General features: G+C 41.1%; 1 protein-coding gene across 1 annotated transcript; it reads left to right on the plus strand.

Annotated features, from left to right (window-relative positions):
* Nucleotides 1-25,886, plus strand: PON3 (paraoxonase 3). The gene is made up of 9 exons (XM_045828145.1): nucleotides 1-104; nucleotides 1,576-1,646; nucleotides 5,686-5,741; nucleotides 12,565-12,730; nucleotides 17,591-17,717; nucleotides 21,810-22,007; nucleotides 23,083-23,164; nucleotides 23,411-23,539; nucleotides 25,632-25,886. Exons 1-9 carry the CDS (start codon nucleotides 31-33, stop codon nucleotides 25,788-25,790), a joined length of 1,062 nt encoding a protein of 353 aa, XP_045684101.1. The 5' UTR covers nucleotides 1-30; the 3' UTR covers nucleotides 25,791-25,886.
* Nucleotides 25,887-26,807: the final 921 nt, after the last annotated feature.

Genomic DNA, 26,807 nt, shown 5'->3' on the forward strand with positions numbered 1-26,807 from the left:
TCGGCTGGACTGCACTGGGTACCCGGAGCCATGGGAAAGCTGGTGGTGCTCACCCTGCTCGGGGCCGGCCTGGCCCTGATCGGGGAGAGGTTTTGGATGCTTAGGTGAGTTGGCGTGTTGATGGGGCATCCTCGGCACTCTTTCATCTTTGAAGTAAGATCAAGGGCTTCCCAGTGCCGCCTTCCTAGCCAGTAGGAAGAGTGTGAGTGAGCAGTTTTGGAACCTCACTCCTCAATTCCACCCAGCAAACTGAGGTGGAAAGTGAGCGAATCGCTTGCCTTTCCTAGGACTGTAGGGCAGAAATGCCCCCATTTATTTTCTGAAAGTCACCCACCCAAGCCCCGCTTCCAGGTTGCTCTCAGCATTCTGCTTTTGTAAAAATTTCGCTGGAAGCGCTGGGTTTGGAAGAGGAAACCAGGCTATCCCTGATGTTTGTGGCTGACTCAGACATTACCCCAGGGCCAGTTAAACACTGAGGAGTCCTAGTTGCAGAACTCCCCAGGTTAAGAGCTATTCAGACAGGAGGGTAATGAGCCTAAATTCGCAGGTGGTAACTGCTATGCTGTAGGTGTTTGAGCTTTTGAAGTGGAAGATCTAGTGGTGGTAGCCCAAAGTATCTCAGAAGAGTCAATGCTCAGCTAGGAAAAGGAAATGTTAGGTGACGCCGCACGTTTCTGAGTGGATCTAAAACCTCTGCTTCCCTTCAGTTGTAGTTGGGGTGCTTTTACTTATTTCTCTAAGTGGAAGCTGGAATCTCTTGAAGAGCCTTTGGTAATACTTTCTAGTTCAGCTTGAGTATGTTTATTGTAACATTTGCTCCCAGTGTGCCCAAGAGAGAGAATCATAAAAAAAATAATTATTATAAACTCGATCTAAGGCATATTTTTTAACAGTGATGGCAAGAGGAATCTAAGTGTAGAGCCTTCCTGAATACTACTTAATAAAAATTTAAACATATCCCTGGCATTTAAAAGAATGTTTCACTGTGGAAACAAGAGCACTATATTGAAAAATAATGTAGCCAATTGTTTAGATTGTGGTTAGTTTGATGAACTGCAAAGTAAGTCAGCATAAAAATTTTAAAATAATGAAGTTAAAGCAATGGCCACAGGGTTTAATTATTCAGGGAATTTGAACTTGGGGAAAGCAGTTTGGGGAGGAGGATGAGTCAAAAGGCAAGGCCATGGTGGATTAAGGGGTGCCAAAGTGCAGATTTATAACAGACGTCACTTTGTAAAATTAGATAACACATCTTGTACTTTTAAATTAATAATACTGTACATTTAGTTACTCATGCTATTAAATATTATCGTCTATTTGGGGAGCAAAGTGTTGTCTGTGTATAATTGCATTTTAGTCTTTCAATAATAACTGGGTGAGATTAGCTGATACAGGCACATTACCCACATAATATCCACATTATGTGAGTGAATGTAAACAAAAGGAGTAGCTTGCTTGTTTTATTGCCTATAAATGATGAAAGAGAGTTCATGAATATGAACTTAATTAAAGACCACGTTTAGACATTGATTTTGGAAGTCGTGCATTCACTTCCAGTACTATTGTCTTCCACAGACAAAAAATGAATGCCTTTCGAGAAGTGGAGCCAGTAGACCCCCATAACTGCCACCTCATTGAAGGAATTGGTATGTATGTGACAGTACTGAGAGGGGCCAGCAAAGTTTCTTGGTCACCACCCACCTGAGTGAGGCTGCCAACTGATTTAGTCCCCTGCCACTCCTCAAACCCCAGCTGCCCAGCCCCGGCATTCAAGGGGCTTCAGTGGCAAAACCAGCAGCTGTTTCTCAGGTCTCTTGCTTACCGATGTCCCTCTATCATTTGAACAATGTCATTGACTCGTCCTTGTCCTTTCCCTCACCAGACTCTCCTCCTGTCCCTTCTGTGACATTTCTCTCCTCCTCTCTGCCGTCTTCTCTTGCCTTTCTTCTTTTTTCTTCTTCTTCCCTCTCAAGGATATTTCTGGCTTCAAGTGCCACCTCATTCAAAATGTGTCTGCAAGTACCATGAGGGATATGACTTACCCTTTGCCTACCAGGACCTCACTGCCCACTGAGATGTCTTTAAAGAGATTAATGAAATTCCAGAGCCAGATCCCTAACCTCTCAAGCAGCAGGCCTTTTCCAGTCTAAAATCCACTTTATTCTGCTTTGTATTTCTGATATTTTCTCTCCACCCACAACCAGCTCTTCTTCTACACTTCCCTTAGGCATGACACCTCCATTCTCAAAAAGGCTCAGTTTGCAATCAAGCCATTGCTTCCCCTTCTCCCTCACCGTTCCACTGGACACACGGACACACGTTGACAGCCGCCTCCTAGTGCCCGCACACAGGGCTGATCTCTCCTGCCAGTGACTGCCGGGCCCGCTGATGTTGGCTCCATGCCTCCCGTTTTCCCCGGCACTCCCAGAAAAAAGTTTAGTTAGATTCTGTTTCACTGTTCTGGGACTGAGTTCTTTTCACTCTCTCACCTTTGTTTATGAAATTCCCTCCACTGATTTCATCTCTGCTTGCTGAAGTGGGCTGCAAATTTCCCTCCCACCTCTGAATTCTCACAGCACTCTGAAAGTCTGACTCACTTATGACACCTACCACATGCTTTATTTTATAGCTAGCAGTGTTTTCTCTCAATATCAGATTGCAGACTCCCTAGGGTCAAGGACTGTGGCTTATTTATCAACATGTGACAGGATGAGAGCATAGTCCATTGTAATAGGAGTTTGTAATATAGATATATGAAATCTGAGAGAATAAGAACCCGTTTAAAATTGGGTCTTTTCTCTCTCTCTCTCTCTCTCTCTCTCTCTCTCTCTCTCTCTCTCTCCCTCTCTCCCAATTTCTTAAAAAAAGTGGCCCAGCTGTTGTGCCCCTTGGTCTTAGAGGAGGTTTGTGCTACCGGCTAGAAAGCAGAAAGGATTGAAGACAAACTCCTTCCTGACTTTTGTTTTCTACAGCCTGAGCTCCAGCAAGGATTCTGATGGAGAAGGGATAAGAATATGTGCGTTTTTGAATAACAGGGACCCTTGTCCCACTGCTTGACAGTATCCTGGGGGAGAAACGAGACCTGGGAAGGAATGGCTACAAGGCACCTTTAGGGAGGCCCAACTCTCTGTGCTGGGTGTCCCAGCCTGAGCGAAAGTCAGGGGCTCATGCAGGACCTGGAAATGACAGAATTGTCCAAGTCAGCGATCTTCAACCCGTGTGCCCCAAGAGTTTTTTAAACATGCTGTACCTGACTATTTAGTCAGGGTCACTGACCTTGTTTCCCTTAGGTTGTCAAATTAAAAAAAAAAAAAATGACAACAGCCAACACATCAATAGCCATCTGGGGTGAATAAATAAAAATTGTACCTATTTTTTGTCATATCAATAAAAATATACTTTTTTGGTGTACTACAGAATTTTAGTAATTAGTTTATGTGTGCCATGAGATGAAAAAAGTCGAAAATCACTGGACTAGATGATCGCTAGTATCTAGCTACACTCTCAGATTAAGTAAATCAAACATGTTTGAGAAGATAAAACTACAGCTAATACTGTAACATGTAAATCAATGTACTGATTATCCAATATTTCAAAGAGAATGATTTGGAGGAAGCAGGATGGGAATAGAAGAAAAAAATGCCATGCTGCTTCTTGTATCTGGTAGCATATTTACATTTTATTTTGGAGAACTAAGCAAGTTAGAATGATCATTGGTCATTTGTCAGCAGGACAATGTTGATGCATATTTAAAAAAAAAAACAATACTGCCTAGTGTCTATGAACACTGCTGAGACCCTTACCAATGATTACATCATCCTCATAACTGACCTGGGAGATGGGTGCTGCCATCTGTCCTTGCAGATTAGGAATTTGACACACAGAAGAACAATGTCACTTGCCAGTGGCCCGGAACTAGAGGGCAGCAGGCCTAGATAATGAGTCAGGATGGTTTCTTCTGTGCATCGTACTCTCTGTTGCATAGCACCGCCTTTCTTACCTACTGCCAACACGTTTGTATTACAGAAGATTCAGGAAGTATGGTGGTGGCAGAAAACAAAGTCTGAGGTGCAAAAAGGTGAACTATTAATAAGTAGGGCTGATCAAAACAAGGCAGGCTGGATATTTAAGAAAAGGCCACTAATGAGATAATACTCATGAGACCGAATTATCTGATGAGTGAATGGCTTTATGAAGCAAATGATAAATAAACCACTAAAGGATTTTAGGCAGAGTGTGGTAGGCAGTAATAGGGTGAGAGGGGCAGGATTCTGATTTGTGTTTTCTTCATGACCCAGAATTTTGGGAGTTATTTTATTGGTGGAAGAAACTGTCTTTTCCTTTTCCTTCTCCAATATGCTTTCTGGGTAGAAAGGATGAGAGGTAAAAAAAAAGAAATCCAAGAATCGTATCTCATAGATCTTTTTGTATTACATTCATCTTTACCCCAAAGCTTTGGAGCCAATGGTTGTTTTAACCAGGCAATTATTTGGCTGCCCTTGGCATCTCCTCAAAGCTACACTTGAAATCTAAATGGCTTTATTAGGACTTGTCATGAGCAGGTTGGTCAAGGGACAACCATTGTGTTTTTGGTGGCTTCCTATCTTCCCCTCCATCCCTTTCTCTCTCCTGTAGTTTCCTATGTGTCCGAGATACATTTCTACTCCATAGTAGGTTCCATTTGTTTTTTCAGCAGGCTGTCGCAACCTTCGCTCCAAGATGTGACATGATTGGTAGCATTTGATAGTCATGCTTCGGCATGACCCATATCTAAAGGTGCCTTAGGGCATCCCCTCTCTGTCTTGTGTGGTCTCTCCGTAGTCTCTCTCCTCAGTAGCTTGAAGGTAGCCTGACTTCTTACATTTATGTTTAGGGCTCCCAGGGCTCCCAGGTTTTATGCAGAAAGTGAGGGAGGGAGAGGGAGAGAGAAGAAGAGGGGGAGAGAACCAGCAAAAGCTATGGCTGTGACTTTATACATCCATCCTATGGCATCATTTCTACCGCATTCTGTTTGTCAAAGCATTTATCTACTAGGAGCCATGCAAACCCCTTTTCCATCCTGGTTGCAGTCGTGACTTATTATATGCTTCTTTCCCAAGAAAAATGCTCAAGACCAACTCTCAGTGGAAAGAGATCTGACCAAACTCTTTCAAATGCATTTATATTTAGTAGTCTGTCTTCAAGCAATTGCCTTGGTAAAAGAGAGCAATTACTCAACAATTTCCCAGTATGATTACATAACAAAAAACTTTCTAAACCTCAACAAGTTGGAAAAAGAAAAATGCTAGGCAGAGAGGCCTTTAAGAGACCTTCACAATGATCGATGACTTTCCAAATGTCACCACTTGGTCCATAGATCAGGAAAATAAAGTGGAACCTCTCAGGACAGATGATAGAAGTCATTATTTAAAGAATAAATCTAGGATATCACTTTATTTTATAGTTATTTGCTTTTTTTCCTCTTGAGATGGAATTCCAAAACAAAAAAAAATCATATTGGAGTCTGACTCAGGTTTTATTGTAGAGTAGCATGCCTCTGGGATTCTTGAAAGTTAATACAGTTTCCCAAGAAAGTAGTTGCAAAAACTCAATGAAGTTTCCAAAAGAAATTCAAACTTTTGACTGTGAAATTTATCTCTTAAGTCTTCAAACATGCATTTTTGTGATCCTTTGCTTCTTTTGCAGAAAATGGCTCTGAAGATATTGATATACTTCCTAGTGGGCTGGCTTTTATCTCCAGTGTAAGTGTCTTCCATACCCCTCAAAAGCTCATGTCAATATGTGTATAGGCAGCACATCAATGTTACCGACTAAAGCTGCCAGACAGACCCCTACACACTCAGCCCACCTGCAGGTAAACCAGCCGACTAAAAAAGCCGAAACAGGATTCTGGAGGGCTAATCAGGGCACCACAGCAATGCTCAGGCTGGTTCCCTGTGGGCAATTTCATACTCAGTGGGGTCTCAGTAAATGTCTAATGATTTTTGTTCAAGTCCTAGACTAATCTCCAGCTCTGTTCTTTGCTGTCCATCCCCACGTTTGCCTTATTTGGCCAGGCTTAGCTTCGGGTAATCATTTTCGCACTAACTAGTATTCTCACCAGGCCTGCTTATACTGGGAGCTCAGTAAATGTTTGCATATTGACTGTTACCCACGTTACTCGATTCAAAACCCAAGCATTTTCCATCTTGGGTTCCCTTTCATTCTTTCCAGCTCTTTCAAAGAGAAGTACAGAAAAGCCTGCATTTTATTCCCAATACCATTTTCACAGGCTTGGGATGATCAGGAAGCTATATGAGGGACTGAATTTCAATTAATTAAAGTGCATATGTTGTAAAGATGTTGAAAATTATCATAAATTTGTTGAATCAGTTGCAATTTGAAGTGGGCTGTAAGATGTTGGAAAAGTAGATTGACTACATTTTCCTTGTGAATTCTGATTTCTGGAATTGCATGTTTTAATGTTCCATTTTGGCCACGAAAATGGAACTACCATTAGTTCCATGTACTACCAAATAACATGACCTTTTAGATCTATATCATTTTGGTCAGAAAGGGGTCACATATAATAATCCTTAATGGCCTGAATTTCTAAATTTCTAAATATGCATGATATAGTCAGGGTCTTGTTTGAATTTTAAATTGCTGCTGGTGGTGGTAAGTGTGGAGGCAGGTGGGTGGGTGGGAGGGACTTTATGTCTTCAGTTTTTCTCCAAAACCAAAGATAAAACAAAGCTGTCTAGAAATGCTTTTTCTTTGTTGACTTAAATTTTCTATGGACAATTTAGATTTTCAATGTTATGCCAAGTAGACTTTTCAAAATGATTATAAATACAGATGGGAGATTTCTGTGCTGTTAGGAAGTAATATTTGTAGTTCTCACTGTATGCTTCTTTTCTACTTTCACTGAAACTGAAAGTACTGACTTAGTGCTATATAGAAAATAGCGATTTTCATAACAAGTCATTCCATGAGAAATGTTAACATGAAGTTTTAAATAATAGAGCTATTTTTTGTAAACTAGCAAACAACTGGTAACTTACAAGCTAAGGGAGATGTTCTTTGTTTATTTTTAATCTTTATGACTATAATCAGTTCAAGTCCTTGTTCTTATTTCCTCTTGTCCCCCTTTCTTGCCACCCGAGAACATGTTTGGGAGCTGCTGATCTCAAGGCTAATTCTGTGTGATAGGTATTCTTAGTCCATTTAGAAAGGCCGAGCAGCCTGTTTGCTTCCTTACCTTGGTCCTTGGCATGCTTCTCTTTGACTGCACGTGTCAGCTAACTTTGAGTTCCCTGTGAGATCTCACTGTGATGGCACTTTAATTCCTGAGAAAAGCCTTCCCTAACACTCTTGATGGGTGCAGTGCCTCTTCTCTGGTCCCCCGGGTTCCTGTGCTTAGGCCCTTACATGTAATACCATATCTGATGAGTTTGTTTGGTGCTGTCTTTGTGGATTTCAAGCTCCTTGAGGCCAGGACTTTGGCATGTTCATGGCCATGCTCAGCACCGAACATACTATCTGGCATACGCAAGTGCTTGAATATTTACTGAATGCATGTGCTGGTGAATGAGGCCAGAGGAGGACTTCACTGCCTGTCCACACATAGCTGTAGTCTCTTGGGGGAAGTAAGATGCTTGTACCTCTGCTACCAGGGCAGGGATGGGCCTGAACAGTGTGAGTTCTTGACTTTGTAGGAGAGATTTCACAACATGAGTCCAGGGGATTTTGAGAGTACATATATTAAGGCTGGGGACAGTGAAACAAAAGAAGGACTTAGTGCAGAAGTAATAGGACAGAACCTAGGCATTGGCTCCCTAGAAAAGCTAGGAAAGGAGTAAGCCAAAGTGAGGCTGCTGTTAGCTCACTGTGAAGTCAGAAAAAAGGGGGGTCTTGGAGACAAGATTGGGGGTTAGCCTGGGCTGAGCTGCCACTGCCGTCTGCAACCCTGGCTGCAAGTCTCATGGGGACCCTTAGAGTTCAGGAGGAAGTAAAAAGTTCATGCCCGGGAAGAGGCATGGGCATGTTCTAGAGCGAGCCCACCCTGAGTCTTTGTCCTGAGAGCTTTTCACCTTTTTTCTGCAGGTGAGAATCTTAGGGGAAGGTTTCAACAGAATATTCATCAGCTTTCCAGGTGTACTTTTAATATGCTGGTGTGTGAAAATGAGTACATAGGGAGGTTTGGGAATATTCTTTGTTCTGCTATACTGTTTTACTTTTATCTTGGGTCTGTCTGGCTTTTAATGGGATTTTTGTTCATTTGTTCCCCTGACTTATTCTGTCCTTGGGTTTAGCTGGCATAAGACATTAATGGGATCTCTGTTCTCTATTTCCCAGGCTGGGGAGATTTAAGCTATGTATTCTCTGGTTAGGGAGGAGAGGTATAAACCACTTGCTCTCAAGTGTCCTTGGTTAAGGGAGATAAGTTCTTGCAATTCACCAGCTGACTGTAAGTTGCTCAAACTCTGTGGCCTTGTGTAATTTTCTTGTCTCATTTTTCCCATTCTACCTGCCCAGAAACTTTCCTGGCTTCTTACTCTCCTGCCTCACTTCCAAGTGATTTCCAGCATTTTCAGTGGTGAATGATATAAAAAGAATTGTGTACAGTCACTTGCCACAAATTCTCACCCAGCTGCCTGAAACAGAAAACCAGTGAGTAGGAAGCCATCTTATCAGAGGTGCTTCATTCATCATGACACTTAATCTAGCCAAGCTTTTGGCAGTGGCCCGCCCATATTTTCATATCAGATTATTTTCATTTCTAGAATAACCAGTCTTTGCACTAGCTGACAATGTTCTCATGTACCCCCAAACTATCATGGTACTTGCTTTGGTGTTCTGCCTTGAGCTATCTTCCTGGGCAACATTCTTGCCTATCAAGCCTTTCTTTATGGTATGGTGAAAGAGGCTACAATTAATGATCTGAGTTATTTAGGCAATAGACTTCTCTGGGCTTAATTTTCCTCAGGTGAAAGGTAAGGTTTTCCACAGGTGGAAAGGAAAGGATTCAATGTCTCTGACATTTTTCCCCTCAATACTACCATTATCTAATGCACTGGGCTTGGTGACCAATTGACTATGGGTTGCAGCGGTGAGTGGGGTGGGGGGTGGGGAAGGTAGACCAGGCCTGGAGTGGGTCTGCCTAGGGCCACCCTGCAGTGTCTGTGTTCTTGGTTTTGTGCAGGAGCAATTTCACAACACAAATCCAGGTGATTTTGAGAGTATGTCTATTACAGCTGGAGACTGTGAAACAAGAAAGGACCTGAGCTAGAAGAAGCAACAGGAGAGAGCCTAGGCGGGGCTGCTTTGGCTCCTAGAAATGTTATAGGAAAGAAAAGAGCCACGATGAAGCAGCTTTGGCTCACTGAGCAGTCAGAGAAAAGGGGGTCTTTAAGACAGGTTCGGGGGGTTAGTCTTCCATGAGATGCTGCTGCCCACTGCTACCCTGGTTGCAAGTCTTGTGGGATCCCTTTAGTTTAGGAGATGCATGCCAGTGGGGGAAGAAGAGGGAGAAGAGAAAGGTGTGGTTGTGCTCCTGGGAGAAAGAGTGCCTGCTGGGACCTCTGTTTTGAGGGTTTTAAAACCTGGTATTTTAGAGTAGATCTCAAGAGAATATTCATCAGCTTTTCCAGGTGTGTCCTTTCAGGGTCATGGTCTCTACTGATTGGTGGGAGCCAGGACAGGGGTGTCATTAGTCATTGCAGTTGGTCCTGGAGTTGGCCACCTGGTTTTGTTGCTTTTCTGGGCTTGGAGCTGAAAAACAGCTGAGGCCTAGATGTTCTATCTAGGGAGGAAAGGCCAGGGGGATCTAAACACCATGGTCAGTGATATGAAAGGTCAGGGATCTAAAATGCCTGGCCAGTGATATTCCAGGGGGAGGATATGCCAGTTTTGCCTGCTGCTAGGTATCCAGGCTTTCTGCCCTGGTGCCCTTCTGTATCAGGATGTAAATTGCTCAGCCACTGTGTGCAGCTGTCTGCCTCAGTTTCCCCATTCTTCCTGCCAAGGAATTTTCCTAGCTTCTTACTATCCTGTCTGATACAGACTGGATTTTGTAGGCTGATATTGGGGATGCCCTTAAAGGAGCGTAATGTAAATGGGAGGCAGGACTTGTGAAAAGGATGTTGATTTTGGTTTTGACAATTTAATTATGAACTGCCCTCAGGAAAAAGTTGGGAGGGAATGCAAGCTAGAATTCCAGAGAGAGATTCCCAGTAAATGTATAGATTTAAAAAACACTGGTGTAGGAGAAATACCAAAAATCTCATGAGTAAGATCTGCAACGAAAGAATATAGAGCTAGAAAGAAAGAGGGATGAATGAGGAAGAAGAGAAGCAAGACTTCTATTGGGAAATTCTATATTTTTGGAGTTTTGACCAGAAACAAAGGGGTATACCATGATGTCAGATGCCACAGACATACAGGTAAGAGAAAGTTGAAGGGTTATCAAATAAGATATTTTGGAGGTCATTGATAAGACATTTATGGAGGCATTTCTATAAATTATAGAATACTGATTTTAGGCAATTAGAGTTTGAGCAAATTAAACCAGGTAACAAGATCAAGTGATGTTTCCAAGAAATGTGATGGTGAAGGGAAGGCAAGCTAAATGCATGTTTGAAGAAGTAGTAAACTTAGAGGGTGATTCATTTCAAGGAACAAGAAATGAGCAATTTTTCAGGCAAAAGAAGGGGGCATTGCTGAAAAATAAGTGGTTAAGCAAGAGAGAGGATATAATTTCTAGACAGGCCCAAGGGAACAAGGAACCAAACAAACACGATGGAGTGAAGAGCTGAAGAAGGATATTCTTTGCTTAAGAAAAGAATGAGAAAGAAAGAGAACTGATAAAACTGAAGAATTAGAGACAAAAAGCAGGGAATCAGAGGAAATTTATGTTGGATTACATTTTTGTTTATGATTTTTCCCCCAGAAAAATAGGAGGTAAAGTTATCCATTGGAATAAAGAGGAAGAAGGTGTGGGATCTGGAAGATAAGAAACAAATTTAGAATAGACACTTGGAGAAATGCAATAGATTACCTATTAGAGTCTATGGCCATAGCACCCTGAACATGTCTGATCTCGTCTGATCTTGGAAGCTAAGCAGGGTTGGGCCTGGTTAATAGTTGGATGGGAGATTACCTATTAGAATAAATAAAAAGGCTGATAAACATCACTGAATGTCTGGTTGAAGCTGGGATAGTAACTTTGTGTGTAGGTTTTTCTGACCTGATTTTAGACTAGCCCTGGAGGTGGACCAGGGCAAGGGGAGTTGGTAAGGAATTGGTGAGGCAGTAAGCAAAGAGCGTGGCTTCCTTAGAAGACTAGCTGCTGATTGATGATAGCATATTTGTGGCCTGGAAGGAGAAGTTTGTGGCTAGGGGCATGCTGCTCCCTCCCCAGGTGTGATGACTTAAGGAGAATATAAAAGGGCATCACACCTTCTCTGGTGCATTTCAGCATTGCCTGTGGGAAAGCTGGTTTCCAATAAGATTTAGACATAGAAGGATTATTCTAAGAAAAATGTACAGATGTAGATTCACTCACCCAGGTGAGAGGTGGGAGACAGTGGAAGGGGCCAAGAATAGCATTATTATAAGTAAGAGTGTGTCTGTCTCTGTGTGTGTATTTATAAGAAAGGGAAGGGTAAGAGAGAGAGACAGAGATAGAAGATAGAGTAGGAAAGAGAGAGTTTATGTTGAGTACAAGTGAAAATAAGAGTTCAAGAAAAGATACGAGGTTGTTGATATTGATATATATCAGAGTGATGGGGGAGGGATGCCAGAAAGAAGTGAGCTGAGTTCTGTAACTTGTGTAGAATAAACCAACCCCAAGACCTGACACCATGACCAGTGATGTTCCAAAAGCCGAATACATTCAGAATGCCTATCATCATTGATTGATGAACACCTGGTTCTTCCAATAAACAGAGCCACTGTCCAAGTTACTGGAATGAAATTTTTTGCATTATTTAGAGAAAAAGATTCATGTTCAAATTTTCAGACATATCTATAAGATCAAAATAGGTCAGAAACAGTCAACCTATGTCAACAGTCAGTCTCTCTGAGACCGGTTCCCCTATGTTAACTCTTGACTAATTAATTATATTATGAAATACAATGGATGTAGGGATGGAAACAATACAATGAAACCATACACCCCTTCTCCCTGCATTGAGGAAGGTTAGCTACAGAATATCAGGACTGGGTAGACTCTTAGCCATCACACACTTTAACTTCCTCATTTCCTAAACGAAGAACCTAAAGCAAAGGCAGGCCAAGGCACTCACACAAAGTAACACAGCCTAGTGTTTTGCATTGTCCATTTCAGCTAACCCCCTTCTCTCTACATTAAATATTGACTCTGGGTTTTTTCCTTTCCCAGTGGTTTTGATGACATTGGTAGTCCCTCAGATCAGATAATGGCAACCTGTGATGGTGGGTGGGGGGGCGGGGGAGAAATCCCAGAAATCGAATAGAAACATAGAGCTTTGAGATTTTAACTTCCATGTGAAAACATTGTTTTGATATGCATATATGTGCATACTTGTTCTCTATTTTTTAAAGGGATTAAAATATCCAGGCATGCCATGCTTTGCACCTGATGAGCCAGGACAAATCTTCATGATGGATCTGAATGAGCAAAACCCAAGGGTCCAGGCACTAACTATCAGTGATGGTTTTGACAAAGCGTCATTTAATCCACATGGGATCAGTACTTTCATCGACAAAGGTAAAGCCTGAAAGCTTAGGAATGAGGGGGGATGAGGGAAACACAACCCACTCATTGCCAACCACTTAACCTTCATGTGAAAGGAGAGACGATGCTCTGTTACCATAAAAATGGACATTTGTAAAATAATAAATGTGAATCAACACATTTTGAAGCATCACATTAAAGAAAGGAGACTAGAAGTGAGCCATCCCTCTTCCTCCTACCCGCTTTTCTTCTCATTTGACCATCAGAAGAAGTTTGCATATTCTCAGAAACCTAACCTAGAAATACAAAACTAAAACACCTTTGAAAACAATTGTGTGATATTAAAAGCATAACATAAAAGAAAAAATAGATAAATCAGACTTCACCAAAATTAAAAGCTTTCTGTTTCAAAAGACATGATGAGAAAAGTGAAGAAACAGCCCAAAGAATGAAAGAAAACATTTGCAAACCATACATCTGATAAGAGGCTTGTATCCAGAATACATAAATAATTCTTACAACTCAGCAATAAAGAGACAAATAACCCAATTAAAAAATGGGCATAGGATCTCAGTAGACATCTTTTAGAGAGATATACAAATAGCCAATAAACACACAAAAAGCTACTCACTATCCTTAGTCATTAGGGAAACACAAATCAAACTGACCGTGAGGTACCACTTCATAATAACAAACAGACTGTAACAAACACTGGCAAGGCTGTGGGAAAATTGGAACCCTCACACTTTGCTGGTGAGATTGTAAAATGGTGCTGTCATTTTTGAAAGCAGTTCAGCAGTTCCTCAAAATGTTAAACATGGAGTTATGACATGATGCAGAAACCCTACTCCTTGGCATATACCCAAAAGAATCAAAAACAGAGGTCCACACAAACACTTTACACAAGCGTTCATAGCAGCATTTCTCCTAATACCCCCAAGGTGTGAACAACCCAAATTCCCATCCTCTGGTAGAAAGTGGTATGTTTGTGTAATGGAATGTTATTTGGCAATTAAAAGGAATGATGTACTGAGACATGTTACCACATGGAAGAACACTGTAAACATTATCCTCAGTGAAAGAATTCAATCACAAAAGGCCACATAGTGTATGATTCCATTTATATTGTGTCCAGAATAAAAAAATCCATAGAGACAAAAACTAGATTAGTGACTGGCTGGGGCCGGGGGTAGTGGGGAACAGGGAGTGGCCGCTAATGGGCATGGGGTTTCTTCTTGGGGGGATGAAAATGTTCTGGTGCTAATCAGTGGCTATGGTTGTACCACTCTGTGAATATATTAAAAAACACTAACTTGTACATTTTAAAAGTATGAGTTATATCTCAAAAAAAGCTGTTATAAAAACAAAACCTATGTATTAATACATTGCATATGCTTTAAAGCAATTTCCAATATTATTTTTACTTGTGGATAATTCATAAGTACAGATTGACTTAAACTTTAAATATCTGTGGGTCCATAGAGCATGCAGAAAATAACAACAGTGAAACCTAACTAATAGTAACTACATAAGGGAGGGCCAAATGGAAGTGTTGCAATTCAGAATGTTTAAAGTAATGGTGCTTTAATCCGAAACATGTGCTGGAATTACAATGCATTGTTCAGTATAAATCAGCTGGACTGATTTTGTGAATAAAAAGGAATGATTCATAATTATTTCTATCCACTTACCCAGTAACTTTCATCTGCACCAACAGTGACTTGTTCAATTTTAAATAAACGGCTACCTTTTAAAATGCTTGAACACTATTTTATTAAGTAGGTTAAATATTACCCTGAAATCTTATACAGGGGTGAGCAAAAATAGATTTACTGTGCCATTGTGACATTCTTTTGAATTAATAAAGCTATTACAATAAATCATGACTTGCATGTCTTTCCATACAAAGAGCTGTAAATTTACTTTTGCTCACCCCTGTATGTCTGTTTATTTGCTTAGCAAGCCCGTCTTTAAAAGGCAATTGTACCTAACAATTTTCTGTTGCTTAGTTTACAAAGCATTTCCCTGTATGTGTAACTTATTTATTCCTCAAAATAAAACCCTGGATCCCACCTGACACATGTCCTCTCCCCACCCCATGCAGTCAACCAGTCACAATGCTCTGTCCAGTTTCCCTCTTCAGTATCTGCCCAAGCTGTGAGCCTCTCCCCATCCTCACTGCCACCATCCCAGTCCAAGCGCCGAACATGTCTTTCCCATGACTGCACCTTCCCTCTTATACTACCTCAATCCCTTTTCTTATATATATATATATCTTTTTTATTTTTTAAATATTTTATTTTTAGAGAGAGGGGAAGGGAAGGAGAAAGAGAGGGAGAGAAACATTAATGTGTGGTTGCCTCTTGTATGGCCCCCACTGGGAACCCAGCCCGCAACCCAGGCACGTGCCCCTACTGGGAACTGAACCAGCGATCCCATGGTTCTCAGCCCATGCTCAATCCACGGAGCCACACTAGCCAGGGCTCAATCCATTTTCATAAGCAAGAGTTATTTTCAATGCAAATCTGATCATGTCACTTCCTTCTCAAAAGTCTCCATGTTTTTCCCATTGTTCTGAAGATACACTGCAAATCTTCAAAATAACCTGGGTTCCCAGTTGCTCCTCTGACACATTCTGCCATCTGGGTGCCCTCTCCAGCCTCCCTGGACATTCCTCTCCCCCTGACTCTCTGGACCAGCCACACTGGGTTTCTTTTAGTCCAGTACAACGCCACATGCCTCCGGGCCTTTGCAATGGCAATTCCCTCTGCAGGAATGTCTTGCCACTGCTTCTGGCTTGCTTTTCCTCATCATTCAGGCCTCAACTTAAATGTCACCTTCTCAGGGACGCCTTCCCGACATCTTGTTTCAGTATACAAACCTGGTTTTAATTCTTCTCCGTGTACTTCTTTTAGCACTCATCAAAATGGCAACTAATGTTTCTTATTAATGTTAAAAGATGCCAACCTTCTTTCCTTCTCCCACCGTTGCTCTACAGGAGCTCCTTCTTGGCTCCTTTGGAGCCAAGATTAACTGTCCCTGCTCGAGTGGCTGCCACTCTATGAAGAAGTCATCTCCCACTTCAGTTTCGTTTATTTACAAATTCTTTCCTCCCCATTTTCTTCTTTAGAATATAATCACCATAGAAGCATATGTGATGTGTCCATTGCTGGATTCCCAGAGTCTAGAACCATATCTGCGCTCTATGGACATGTATTAAATGAATAAAAGAATAAATACTATGAGACAGGCAGTACAGACATCAATGCTCAGTTTTATAGATGGAGATGTGGTGGTTAGAGAAACGCAGTGAAGTGTGGCTTCACTCCTGTCAGTAGTAAGTGGCAGCTGCAGAACTAGAACACAGGTGGTCTTACTTCTAATCCTCTGTTCTTTACTCGGGTAAAATTTGGGCTCCAGGCTCTACTTGAATAAGATAAAAGAGACCACTTTTTGGGCTGACACCTAACTAGACATATGATGCTTCACTGGAGAAGGTATAATGAGTGATCAGATTGAGTTGGAGCTATTTTATTGCATGGGATAGTGTTAGAGGTGAAGGTATATTTTTTGGGGGGGCGGGGGGGAGTGAGAATTGGTTTGTTTATTTTTTCAGATGGGACTAGTTCACAGTTTACAGATTAACACTCAAGCATTTAATCAGACTTTCAGAACCGGAGCATATGATTGACATTTTATTAGTTACCTCCCTTAATTGTGCATTTGGTTCATAAGGCCAAAACATCACATATAAATTGGAATGAAATGAGGAGGCAGAGAAAAACATCATTGTCTCCAGGCAATGCTTATATGAGAGGAGGGGTCCAGTGGAGGTCTAAAGAAGGGCAAGGCCGGGACAGCACATGCATTGTTCAGGCCGTGTCTGGCAGAGCATCTGGCTGAGTGCTACAGTCCAAACCCCTGTCCCCGGAACAAAGTCGGGTCAGACTGAAACAAAGGTTCATCTGTGAGGGAGCCTCTTTCCTTAATTTGGGTCAAGGTGTCTATGTGTTTTGGGGGCCATCTCAGGGCCCAAGTTTGCTCCATTATGTGCTTGGAAACCCCACCAAAGGAAGGAATAGGGGAGATGAACTCAGGTCAAGTCTTGTGGGGGTTGAGGGGGAGTGCGTGGTGGGCCTTTTCAAACTCCAGAGCTCATCTGACCTAGAGTTCCTGAGAAATCAGAAAACCATCCTTGGCGAAGTTGATTACTACCCTCAATCCTATTCGCAGCAGTTCTCGTAGCAGTATGAAAAGTGATAGTTGAACATTCTTGAGGTTAGTAACACCCCAAATCAGCTAGTCTCTTTCCTATTGCACTCATATTTACATTCTGCGTCCATTAGCCTCACTAAATATTGTTATTGCAACCTCAGCTGGTTGACTTATGTTGAAAGTTTGTTCTCTACCTGCCAAGTGTTGCTTATTTTAAGAAAATCACACAGCCCGACAGTTGTTGAACGTGTGTTGCAATGTAGGGGACTCTCACCGAAAAGCATTCTCGGCAAAGCTTTTTTGGTTTGTCCCCATTTCTCCTGGTGAGGGGCCATTCGGAGAAACCACATCCGTGTTTGTGCACCGCTGTAGTTCTGTCTCCTCGTGTTAGAAAGGAGATGCAGGTAAGGGTGAAGGGACCGTGTAGAAATGTCAGGGCTTGGCTTAGCCACTTGGTGGTGGTAAAATTGCCAACAAGTCATTTCCCCCTCTGAGTCTCAATTTCTTCAATAAAATATGGGTACTGACATTTATCTGACTTACCTATGAAGTGGACTGTGGGGATCAAATGCAAGATGTGTGAGAAAAACCCTTGGACATGACCGAGTTGTACACCAAGTCTAGTAATAGTTACAACAGAAGTAAATTTATGAAAAATGATGTTTTTTCCCACTTTAGACCATACTGTGTATCTTTATGTTGTGAATCATCCCCACATGGAGTCTACTGTGGAGATATTTAAATTTGAGGAACAACAACATTCTCTGGTACACCTGAAAACTATAGAACACGAACTTCTCAAAAGGTATGGAATTAAGGTGTTTTGCACTCTATTTATTTTGCACCTCTGCTGTGTGCTTTGTTTTCTTGGGCTCAGCAGGCTTTCTTAAACTTTTGTTCTGTAGCATTGTTTCCTGAAGCTCTCTAAAGGTTCCCATGGTGATACCGCCCAGCACCTCACTGGAAATTGTTGTATTAGTATTGAATGTCTTTATGCTCTCCAACTTCCTCAAAGCATTTTAATCCTATACAGGTGCTCAGTTAGATTCCCAGCTCTAATTCCATTCTCTACCCCACAACAATGCGGTACCGACTGTGGGGTTCCCTTTAAACACCTCCACCCATTTCTAGTTATCTTGGTAGGCTGTGTTCTGAGGGCTGCACCCACTGGGTGTTATAACCAGCCTCCAAATGGGCTCCTCCTTTGTTCACTGAGAGCTTAAAGGGAAATTTTTAAAGAAGCCTGTGGGCACATATGAAAAATTCTCATTTATCAAGTTTTGACGATATGCCAGGCTCTGTACCAAAATACTTAATTTAATGCTCACAATAGCCTTTAGTAATAGGCATGAGTAAACTGAGATTCAAGAGTTTTAGGTGAAATAATTGCCCATGTTACATAATTTGTAAGTGGCAGAACCAGAGTGTCAACCTAGATCTGTCTGAATTCAACGGTGGGCTCTCAATCACAATGAAAAACATCTTCCTTATTGTGTTGAAAAAAAGGAATAGTACATTTTTTAGTGGATAGGTTGGTTGCCTGTTTCAAGGCTCTCACAAACAATGAAGACTTTGTCTTTTATAAGATGAACCCAACACTGAAAGACGGGCTCTAAAACAGTAGAGGTTAATCTTTCCATGAGATAGAAGAATGGGAAAAGAAAAGAAAGTTCACCTTCTTGTTTTTGTTCTCTTTCTCAACATTGTGTTTGAACTTCTCCCATAGAATCTGGGAGCAATTACTGCAGTGGGCAGAAGAAGTAAGTGAAGTTGAAGTTCCTGAACTTCTCTCATGACCCACTGTGCTGGGTTCTGAGACAGAGTGGGGACCAGGACAGCCATGGAGTGACTGAGAAACTGGATGAGTCACTTAACCTGTGCTTCAATTTTCTCAGAAAATGCAGATTCTCTTACTGGCCTAACTCATCTGACCAGGCATTGTGAGAATCAAGTGCAATAATGTATGACCTCACAGGAAGAGTTCCTCACAAATCACAGCCTGGAAGAAAGCTCCATACAGGACTACTTAATCAGGGAGTATAATTCCAGGATGCAAAAGTGAGAGACTAGCCCAAGGCGGGGCAAAAGGTGTTATGGGTTGAACTGTTCCCTAAAGAAGATATATTGCAACATTAACCCCAATATTCAGAACATGACCTGATTTGGAAAGAAGATTATTGATAGATATTATTCATAATTAAGTCTTTCATCCAATATGACTGGTATCCTTCTAAGAAAACAGGCAGGCACACAGGGAGATGCCATGTGAAGGTGGAGAGTGAGGTTGGAGTGTTGCATCTACAAGCCCAGGCATGCCTGGGGCTGCTAGAAGCAGGCAGAAACGAGGAAGGATCCTACCACAGAATCTTCAGGTGAACATGGCCCTGTCAGTGCCTGCCTTGATCTCAGACCTCTAGCCTCCAGAACTTTAAGATAATACATTTCTGTTGTTCTGTGCCACCAAGCTTGTGGTACTTTGTTATGGCAGCATTCTAGAAATTCATATGAGGGACAGTCTATAGCAAATACACGATCAAGTCAGCCATTGCTAAATGCATGGAGTCATGCTCCAGGAAGCCACGTAAGGACAACGTGGTCAGGGTAAGAAGGGGAAAAGAGCTTATCCACCAACCCTATCTCTCATCAGTCCAAGGTTTGCTCGAGGGGTGTTACACTCCTGTGCATGCACAAATCACAAGTCATGTCTGGTGCTATCCTGTGTTTTGAACAAGCATTTTAAGGTGTAGAACAAGGTGCTATGAAAACACATCATGAGCTAATTTAATTTAATCTATGGGGTCAGGAAATACTTTTTAAAGAAAGGAATACTTATGCTGAGACTCAAAAGATGAGTAGCTCAGTGACCTTGGGAAAGTCATTATTCATCAAAGCCTCAGAATATTTCCCTGATCCTTCCAAGTTTTCTTCTCAATTTAATCTAAAAAGATTTAATTATTTTTACATTTTTTCAAGTGACTGTTTTTTTTTTTACTTTTCCAAAATTGAAATGCTTTTACTTTTTTTTAATATTGTAAGAGTAAGACTTACCTCATTTAAAAATTATAGTGGTATTGGAGAATATAGCTAAGAAAGAATAGCACTTACAATTTCACCTGCTCAGCGCAAATATAAAGATCATGATGACCTGGGCTATGCTGTAATAGCAGAAAAGAAAAACCCTAACAAATTTAGGGGTTCAGAAGCACAAAGTTTCATTTTGCTTTCTCACTCATGCCATGTCTCTCATGTAGGTGATACAGGGACTCAGTTTTACATTATCCTCATGTAGGGCCCTAGGAGGACCACACTGTGTATGTATCCTTAGAAAAGTTGCTGGTTCCTGTGGAAGAGTGGGGAAAGCATGGTAGGTCACAAACTGGCTCTCGAGGTCTTCCATCTGAAAGTCACACCCATCACCTCATTTCATCTGCCAAAGCAAATGGGATGGCCATGTCAACAACCAAAGGTATTGGAGAAGCCTAATTCCAGAAAGAGGAGAACCAGAACTGTTGGTGAACTGGACTACGACTGCCACCGATAATTCTTTTTTTTTTTAATTTTAATCTTTGTTCAAGTAGAGTTTTCTCCTTTTTACTCCCATTCCAGCCCACCCACGCATCCCTCCCCACTTCCCTCCCATTACCACCCTCCCCCTAGTTTTTGTCCCATGTGTCCTTTAAATTTGTTCCCGTGAGCCCTTCCCATTGTCCCCTGAAATTCCCTCTTCTCTCCCCTCTGGTAACTGTCAGCCTGTCCTCTATTTCAGTGTCTTTGACTATATTTTGCTTGTTTCTTTGTTTTGTTGTTTAGGTTCCTGTTAAAGGTGAGATCATATGGTGTTTGTCTTTCACTGCCTGGCTTGTTTCGCTTAGCATAATGCTTTCCAGCTCCATCCATGCTGTTGCAAAGGGTAGGAGCTCCTTCTTTCTTTCTGCTGCATAGAATTCCATTGTGTAAATGTACCATAGTTTTCTGATCCATTCATTTAGTGATGGGCATCTAGGTTGCTTCCAGCACTAAGCTATTGTAAATTGTGCTGCTATGAACATTGGTGTGCAAAGGTTCTTTTGTACTGGTGTTTTAGGGTTCTTAGGATATAGTCCCAGCAATGGAATTGCTGGGTCAAAAGGCAGATCCATTTTTAGTTTTCTGAGGAAATTCCATACTGTTTTCCATAGTGGTTGTACCAGTCTGCTGTCCCACCAACAGTGCACTAGGGTCCCCTTTTCTCCACAACCTCTTCAACACTTGTTGTTTGTTGCTTTGTTTATGATGGCCATTCTGACTGGTGTGAAGTGGTATCTCATTGTGGTTTTAATTTGCATCTCTCTGATAGCTAGTGATATTGAACATCATTTCATGTGTCTTTGGATCCTCTGTATGTCCTTGGAGAAGTGTCTGTTCCAGTCCTTTGCCCATTTTTTAATTGGGTTGCTTGTCTTCTTAGAGTGGAGTCGTGTAAGTTCTTTATATATTTTGGAGATTAAACCCTTGTCTGAGGTATCATTGGCAAATATGTTTTCCCATGCAGTTGGTTCTCTTTTTATTTTGATACTGTTTTCTTTAGCTGTGCAGAGCTTTTTATTTTGATTCTTACAAACATTTACACATCCAAGATTTGGAGTTTGAGGCTTATTTGTATATTTAGTTGTTTTTGCTGATGTTTGCAGAAGGCAGGAGTGAGAAAGCAACAAACAGTTTTAAAAAAAAACCATGAGGGCAATGAAAAACCATGTACTTTCCATAGATTTTTAAAATTTATATTAGTTCATGTATACTTTTGCAAACTGATGAACATATTGGTCTTTGTAGAGATTTGGTGACTTCAACAGCAATTGCTATTTAGCAATAGCAATACTCCATAGGTTCTCTCCCTCTTTCTCTGTCTCCACTTTAGTGTGAATGACATTGTGGTTCTTGGACCAGAACAGTTCTATGCCACCAGAGACCACTATTTCACCAACTTCTTGTCACTGTTAGAGATGATCATGGACCTTCACTGGACTTACGTTCTTTTCTATAGTCCGAAAGAGGTCAAAATAGTGGCCAAAGGATTTAATTTTGCCAATGGGATCACAATCTCACCAGACAAAAAGTAAGTAAGCTCTTTTTTATGATTTTTCTACCCTTGGGCCTTGACACTTTAGTGGACTCCTTCCCCTAAGAGGTGGGTTACTTCCATAGCTTAAGTAGTCAATACATGTGTGGAGGGATCAGCAGTAGCCAGGGTTTCTACTAACTGTCTGATCTGAAGCAAACCATTTGCCTTTTTGCACCTTAGGCTCCCTTGCCAATGAAATGAGAAATTTGGACTCCAGGATATAAAGTCCTTGTTTCGATTTTTCTTATGCAACTCTAGAAATATACTTAATCTAACACACCAAAAAGGAAAGGAAAGCCACCACACCTCTGCCTCTTATGAGACTGGAAGGCCTTAAACTGCTCATAACTAAGTTCAGTCCCTCGAAAGTTCTCATTAGAAAGAGGGGCCCAATTTAGACTGGATATGGCAATTGTATAAATTTCAGACTTACTGATGCTCTGCAGCAGTTTTCTATGAGAAAATACTTTTTATGAAGCATGCAGTTTTATGGAAAATTCTTTTAAAGTGTTTTAAAATGGAAGGGTTTTTTTTAAAGAGCGGTACCATAAATACATAAATTTGAGACCATGACTAGAGATGATCTCTGTGGAAAACAACTCTAAGTGTTCTTCCTCCTTTTAGAAATGATTGTGATTGAGCTTCATGGTTATCTGGGTTTTTTTGCCAAGGACTAATTTTTGGACGTAGAGACTCTTTTTGTCTTATAAGAGGTCCACTTACTTCCATTCAATTTAAAGGCATTCAATTTAAAGAGTCCCAGATAATGAGACTGAACTTGTATGTCATCTAGAAACACCAATTTCATTACTTTATAGTGACATCACGTGTTCAGAGCATGTTTAAAGCACTTCAAGAATATTAAAAATACCACTCCGTTACACTCCATTATCTTTTTTTTTTTTGGCTATGGTTTAGAAAGCCAGTATAGTGGTGTCTTGAGCTATTGTTAATTTTTATACATGTTATCCCAAATAAAATTTAGTGTTATCTTTTAAAATGACTATAGTACTAATAATACTTTAATAATGCTAATACCACTGAAATGTAAATGTGATTTACTTCAAAGGTATGTCTATGTAGCTGATGTAATGGATAAGAATATCCATGTAATGCAAATACATGGTAACTGGGATTTAACTCAGCTGAAGGTAAAGGTGCCCTGGTTTGCCCACACAATATGGCCTCTTGCATTAGCTTCCATGCTTGATCTAGGAATGTGCTCCTTGAATGAAGAAAACAATTCAAAAAATGATGGTGAAGGTGTGCATGCATTTCTAAAATTCAGTAAATCCATTATTAATACTAATTTTAGAGCCACAAGGAGCTGGTGCAAGGGAGGAGGGGTAAGGAAGAAAGTCAAAACAACATCCTCACTACTTCCTCTCTGTTGGAAGGTAATACAGTTGGACACCTTGGTGGATAACTTAGCTGTCGACCCTGACACAGGAGATATTTGGGCAGGATGCCATCCTAATGCCATGAAGCTGTTTCTCTATAACCCTGATGATCTGCCAGGGTCAGAAGTAAGTTCCTATATTTCTCTGAGCTCACGGGCAAGGCTCTAAGATGAACCATCTGTTGAGATGACTTGGGAGTATCGAGTGGGTCACACATGATGTTCCAGAAATGAACAAATGAACATATGGAATGAGGAAAGATTTTGCCAAGACGAGGGGATATGGCCCATTAACCCTTTCAGGTTACAAGATACCGATTTAACATCAGTGCTAGACAGTGTGCCCCATCCTAGCCAGGGCTATACTTTCCACTGGGAATAGTGGGAAATATGAGCTTGATTATTCATGTTTACCAAGGTTGCTATTCATATTTCCAATCAGGATGGAGGCTCAGAGCGGGCCCTGAGGAGACTGATACACAGAACCACTTTCTTTCACAAGACCAAACATGAAGCTCAGATGAAAGGGTTTAAATGGCTGTAGTCTCAAAACAAAATTAATTTTTTGCCACCAGGTTCTAATATATATGATAGTGTTAAAGACTGTCTCATTTTAAAGATGTTATTTGTGTTATTTAACAACTCTTCTAAAACAATAGCATAGGCCTTTGAATTTTACATGGCATTAAAAACAATAGCTTAATGCATTGCATTTTCCATAGCATTAAGTTTAAGAATAAAAAAATCAAGTGAATTTAAATATAGATATAAATTATTTGCAGATATACTCTGAGATATTTAGTCACAAAATGTGTTGAGCATATATACCAGACTTTGTTTCAATGCTTAGGATATATCAGCAAACAAAATATACAAATATCCTTGTTCTTAGGGAGGGGGGCAAACAATAAATAATAAACATAAGAAACAGTAAATTATATAATAAGCTTGAAGGTGGTAAGTTCTATGGGGAGAAAGTATAAGAAACAGGATCAGAGTAGTGTGAACAGGGGGACAGGCAGGGCCTATGATGAAATAGAGATCAGGGTAGGCAGTAAGGTTTGAACAGAGATACAACTTTTGAATCCAGGTTTGGGCAGTAGGGAAACTGAGATTCAAACCCTAGGCTCGTAACTGACCCATGGATGAATTAGAACACTCAGTTATTTCTGCTTCTAATGCGAGGGGGGATCCCAAAACACTGGGTTTATTTATTAAGTATTGTGTATTTATTCTTACATGTTTAAACTTCAGTCACCTTCAAAGTGCTCTCCATTTGATGCAATACCCCTACTGAGATGTTTTTTCCACTGCTTGAAACAGTTTTTGAACTTGTTGATTTTGATGCCTTTTAGTGCTTCCATCTCTTCCACATTGGCAAAACATTTCCCTTTAAGGACTTTTTTCATCCAGGGAAACAAAAAAAGTAGGTTAGAGAGAGATCAGGTGAATAGTAAGGATGGGGCATGGGGGGGTCATGCCGTCTTTGGTCAAAAACTGCTGAACACTCAGCACAGGTGCTCCTGTAAATCATCCATCATAAAATGGGCAAATGCGTTGAAAGAGTCTTCAAAAAAAATTCATGAAGCTGAACACAGCCTCTCACAACACCACCAGCTGGTACACTGATAGGGATGAGTTCTAGAGCACTCACTCTAGAGCACTGTCCATATAGACTCATGACTTGTGAATTTTGAAGTGGTTTTCTTTAATCCCTATCATGTCCATTTTGAATGAACTTCATCCAGCCTCTTTGGAAACTTGAACACTTTTATTTTTACTAATTAGCAACCTAACGTATGTTTAATCCTGGGGATCCATTAACAGTCTGAGGTAGGGATGAGTCAGATTAAATTCCAAAGCTGCATTCTTTACACTTCCTAGCCACTTCTGGGATATGAGAGGGCTCCAGTCGGGATGACTCCCATCCTACTGGTTACCAGGTGGGGTTGGCTTAGTAACGAGATGTCCCTTTTTCATTTCTCCCTGTGCCTCTGACAAGAATATGTCTAATGTCAGAAAACTAGTCCACTAGACTGCATAGATATCATTAGGACATTAACACTTTCTTCAGAAGAAGAAAAATATGGTTGAAGATACACAAATTTTAGCTCATTGATTTCTGAGAAGTATATCAGTCTTAGAGTATTGGGAAGGAAAACATCACTGATGGCTGTTTGTCCATACAGTGTACTAATAAATTATCTTTTTTTTGGCAGGTTCTTCGCATCCAGAATGTTCTGTCTGAGAAGCCCAAAATAAGCACCGAGTATGCCAATAATGGCTCTGTTCTCCAGGGCAGCACTGTAGCTTCCGTGTACAAAAGGACACTTCTCATAGGCACCATATATCACAAAGCTCTGCGCTGTGTGCTCTAGACTCTGGATGATCCCAAAAGGCTATGTGTTTGGTTAAAGTAAACCCCTCATTCTGTAAGAAGTAGAACTGCAAGTAAACGGCAAATGCCAACAAAAGCGTGCCTGGCTTTTCTTATTGGTAGAAGTTAAGAAACAGAAAGGTTACCTAGTATTCAGCAAATTGAAAGTCAAGATAGTGACAGTTCAACAATAAGCCAAGTTTCTCAACTCGTTTTGTCTAGTCCCCCTGGTGTTCTTTCCACAGGAAGATGTGGTGAGTGACGTGGCCAGGTCCCCTAGACTCCTCGGCAGCTGTGGCAAAACCACCCCCTAGAACTGTCATGTTCTGAGCCACCCACCATCCAGGCCGGGAGAAAAGCTGATGTTCAAATATTTATGACCCCCTTCTCTTCCTTCAATTGTGCTAGGCACAAACTGCCAATCAAATGCCCAGCATGTGGATAAAAGCAAGATTTGGCATCATGGGACTCCCCCCAAAACTCAAACTTTCATTCTCCCCCTAGTGCAGACACAGGAATCAGGGGCTGCGAAGTCTGACGGAGAGAGGCCTCACTTAGAGCAAGCGGGGCTGACCTCCTCCTTTGTAACCAGCCTTTATTTGTGCAATGGTTGCCCCATATCCATGGATTTCACTTTCCATGGTTTAAGTTACCTGTGGTCATTTACAGTCCAAAAACATTACATGAAAATTTCCAGAAATAAACAAAAGTTTTAAATGGCATGACATTCTGAGTAGCAGGATGGAATCTTGGGCCATCCATTCCCTGCTACCCCAGATGTGAGTTGTCCCTTTGTCCAGCGTCTCCGCACTGCACATTCTCCCTGCCTGCTAATCACTCAGTGACCTCTGGCTTATCACGTCCACTGTCACGTGGTATCATAGTGCTGGTGTTGCAGTAACCCTTATTTTACCTAACAGTGGCCCCAGAGCTCTTCACCTAACTTTTATTACAGTATACTTTTAAAGATTGTTCTATTTTATTATTCAATATTGTTAGTCTCTTGCTGTGCCTAATT

Source organism: Phyllostomus hastatus, unplaced genomic scaffold (genome assembly GCF_019186645.2).
Source record: "Phyllostomus hastatus isolate PE091 unplaced genomic scaffold, TTU_PhHast_1.1 phas_scaffold_78, whole genome shotgun sequence".
NCBI lineage: Eukaryota > Metazoa > Chordata > Mammalia > Chiroptera > Phyllostomidae > Phyllostomus > Phyllostomus hastatus.

What these genes read in the sequence shown, in the direction of transcription:
- PON3 (XM_045828145.1), top strand. Translation starts at nt 31, where the DNA reads ATGGGAAAGCTGGTGGTGCTCACCCTGCTCGGGGCCGGCCTGGCCCTG. An exon ending in CAGTACTTTCATCGACAAAG is followed by an intron (nt 12,731 to 17,590) that starts GTAAAGCCTGAA and finishes TTCCCACTTTAG; the next exon opens with ACCATACTGTGTATCTTTAT. An exon ending in GAACACGAACTTCTCAAAAG is followed by an intron (nt 17,718 to 21,809) that starts GTATGGAATTAA and finishes TCTCCACTTTAG; the next exon opens with TGTGAATGACATTGTGGTTC.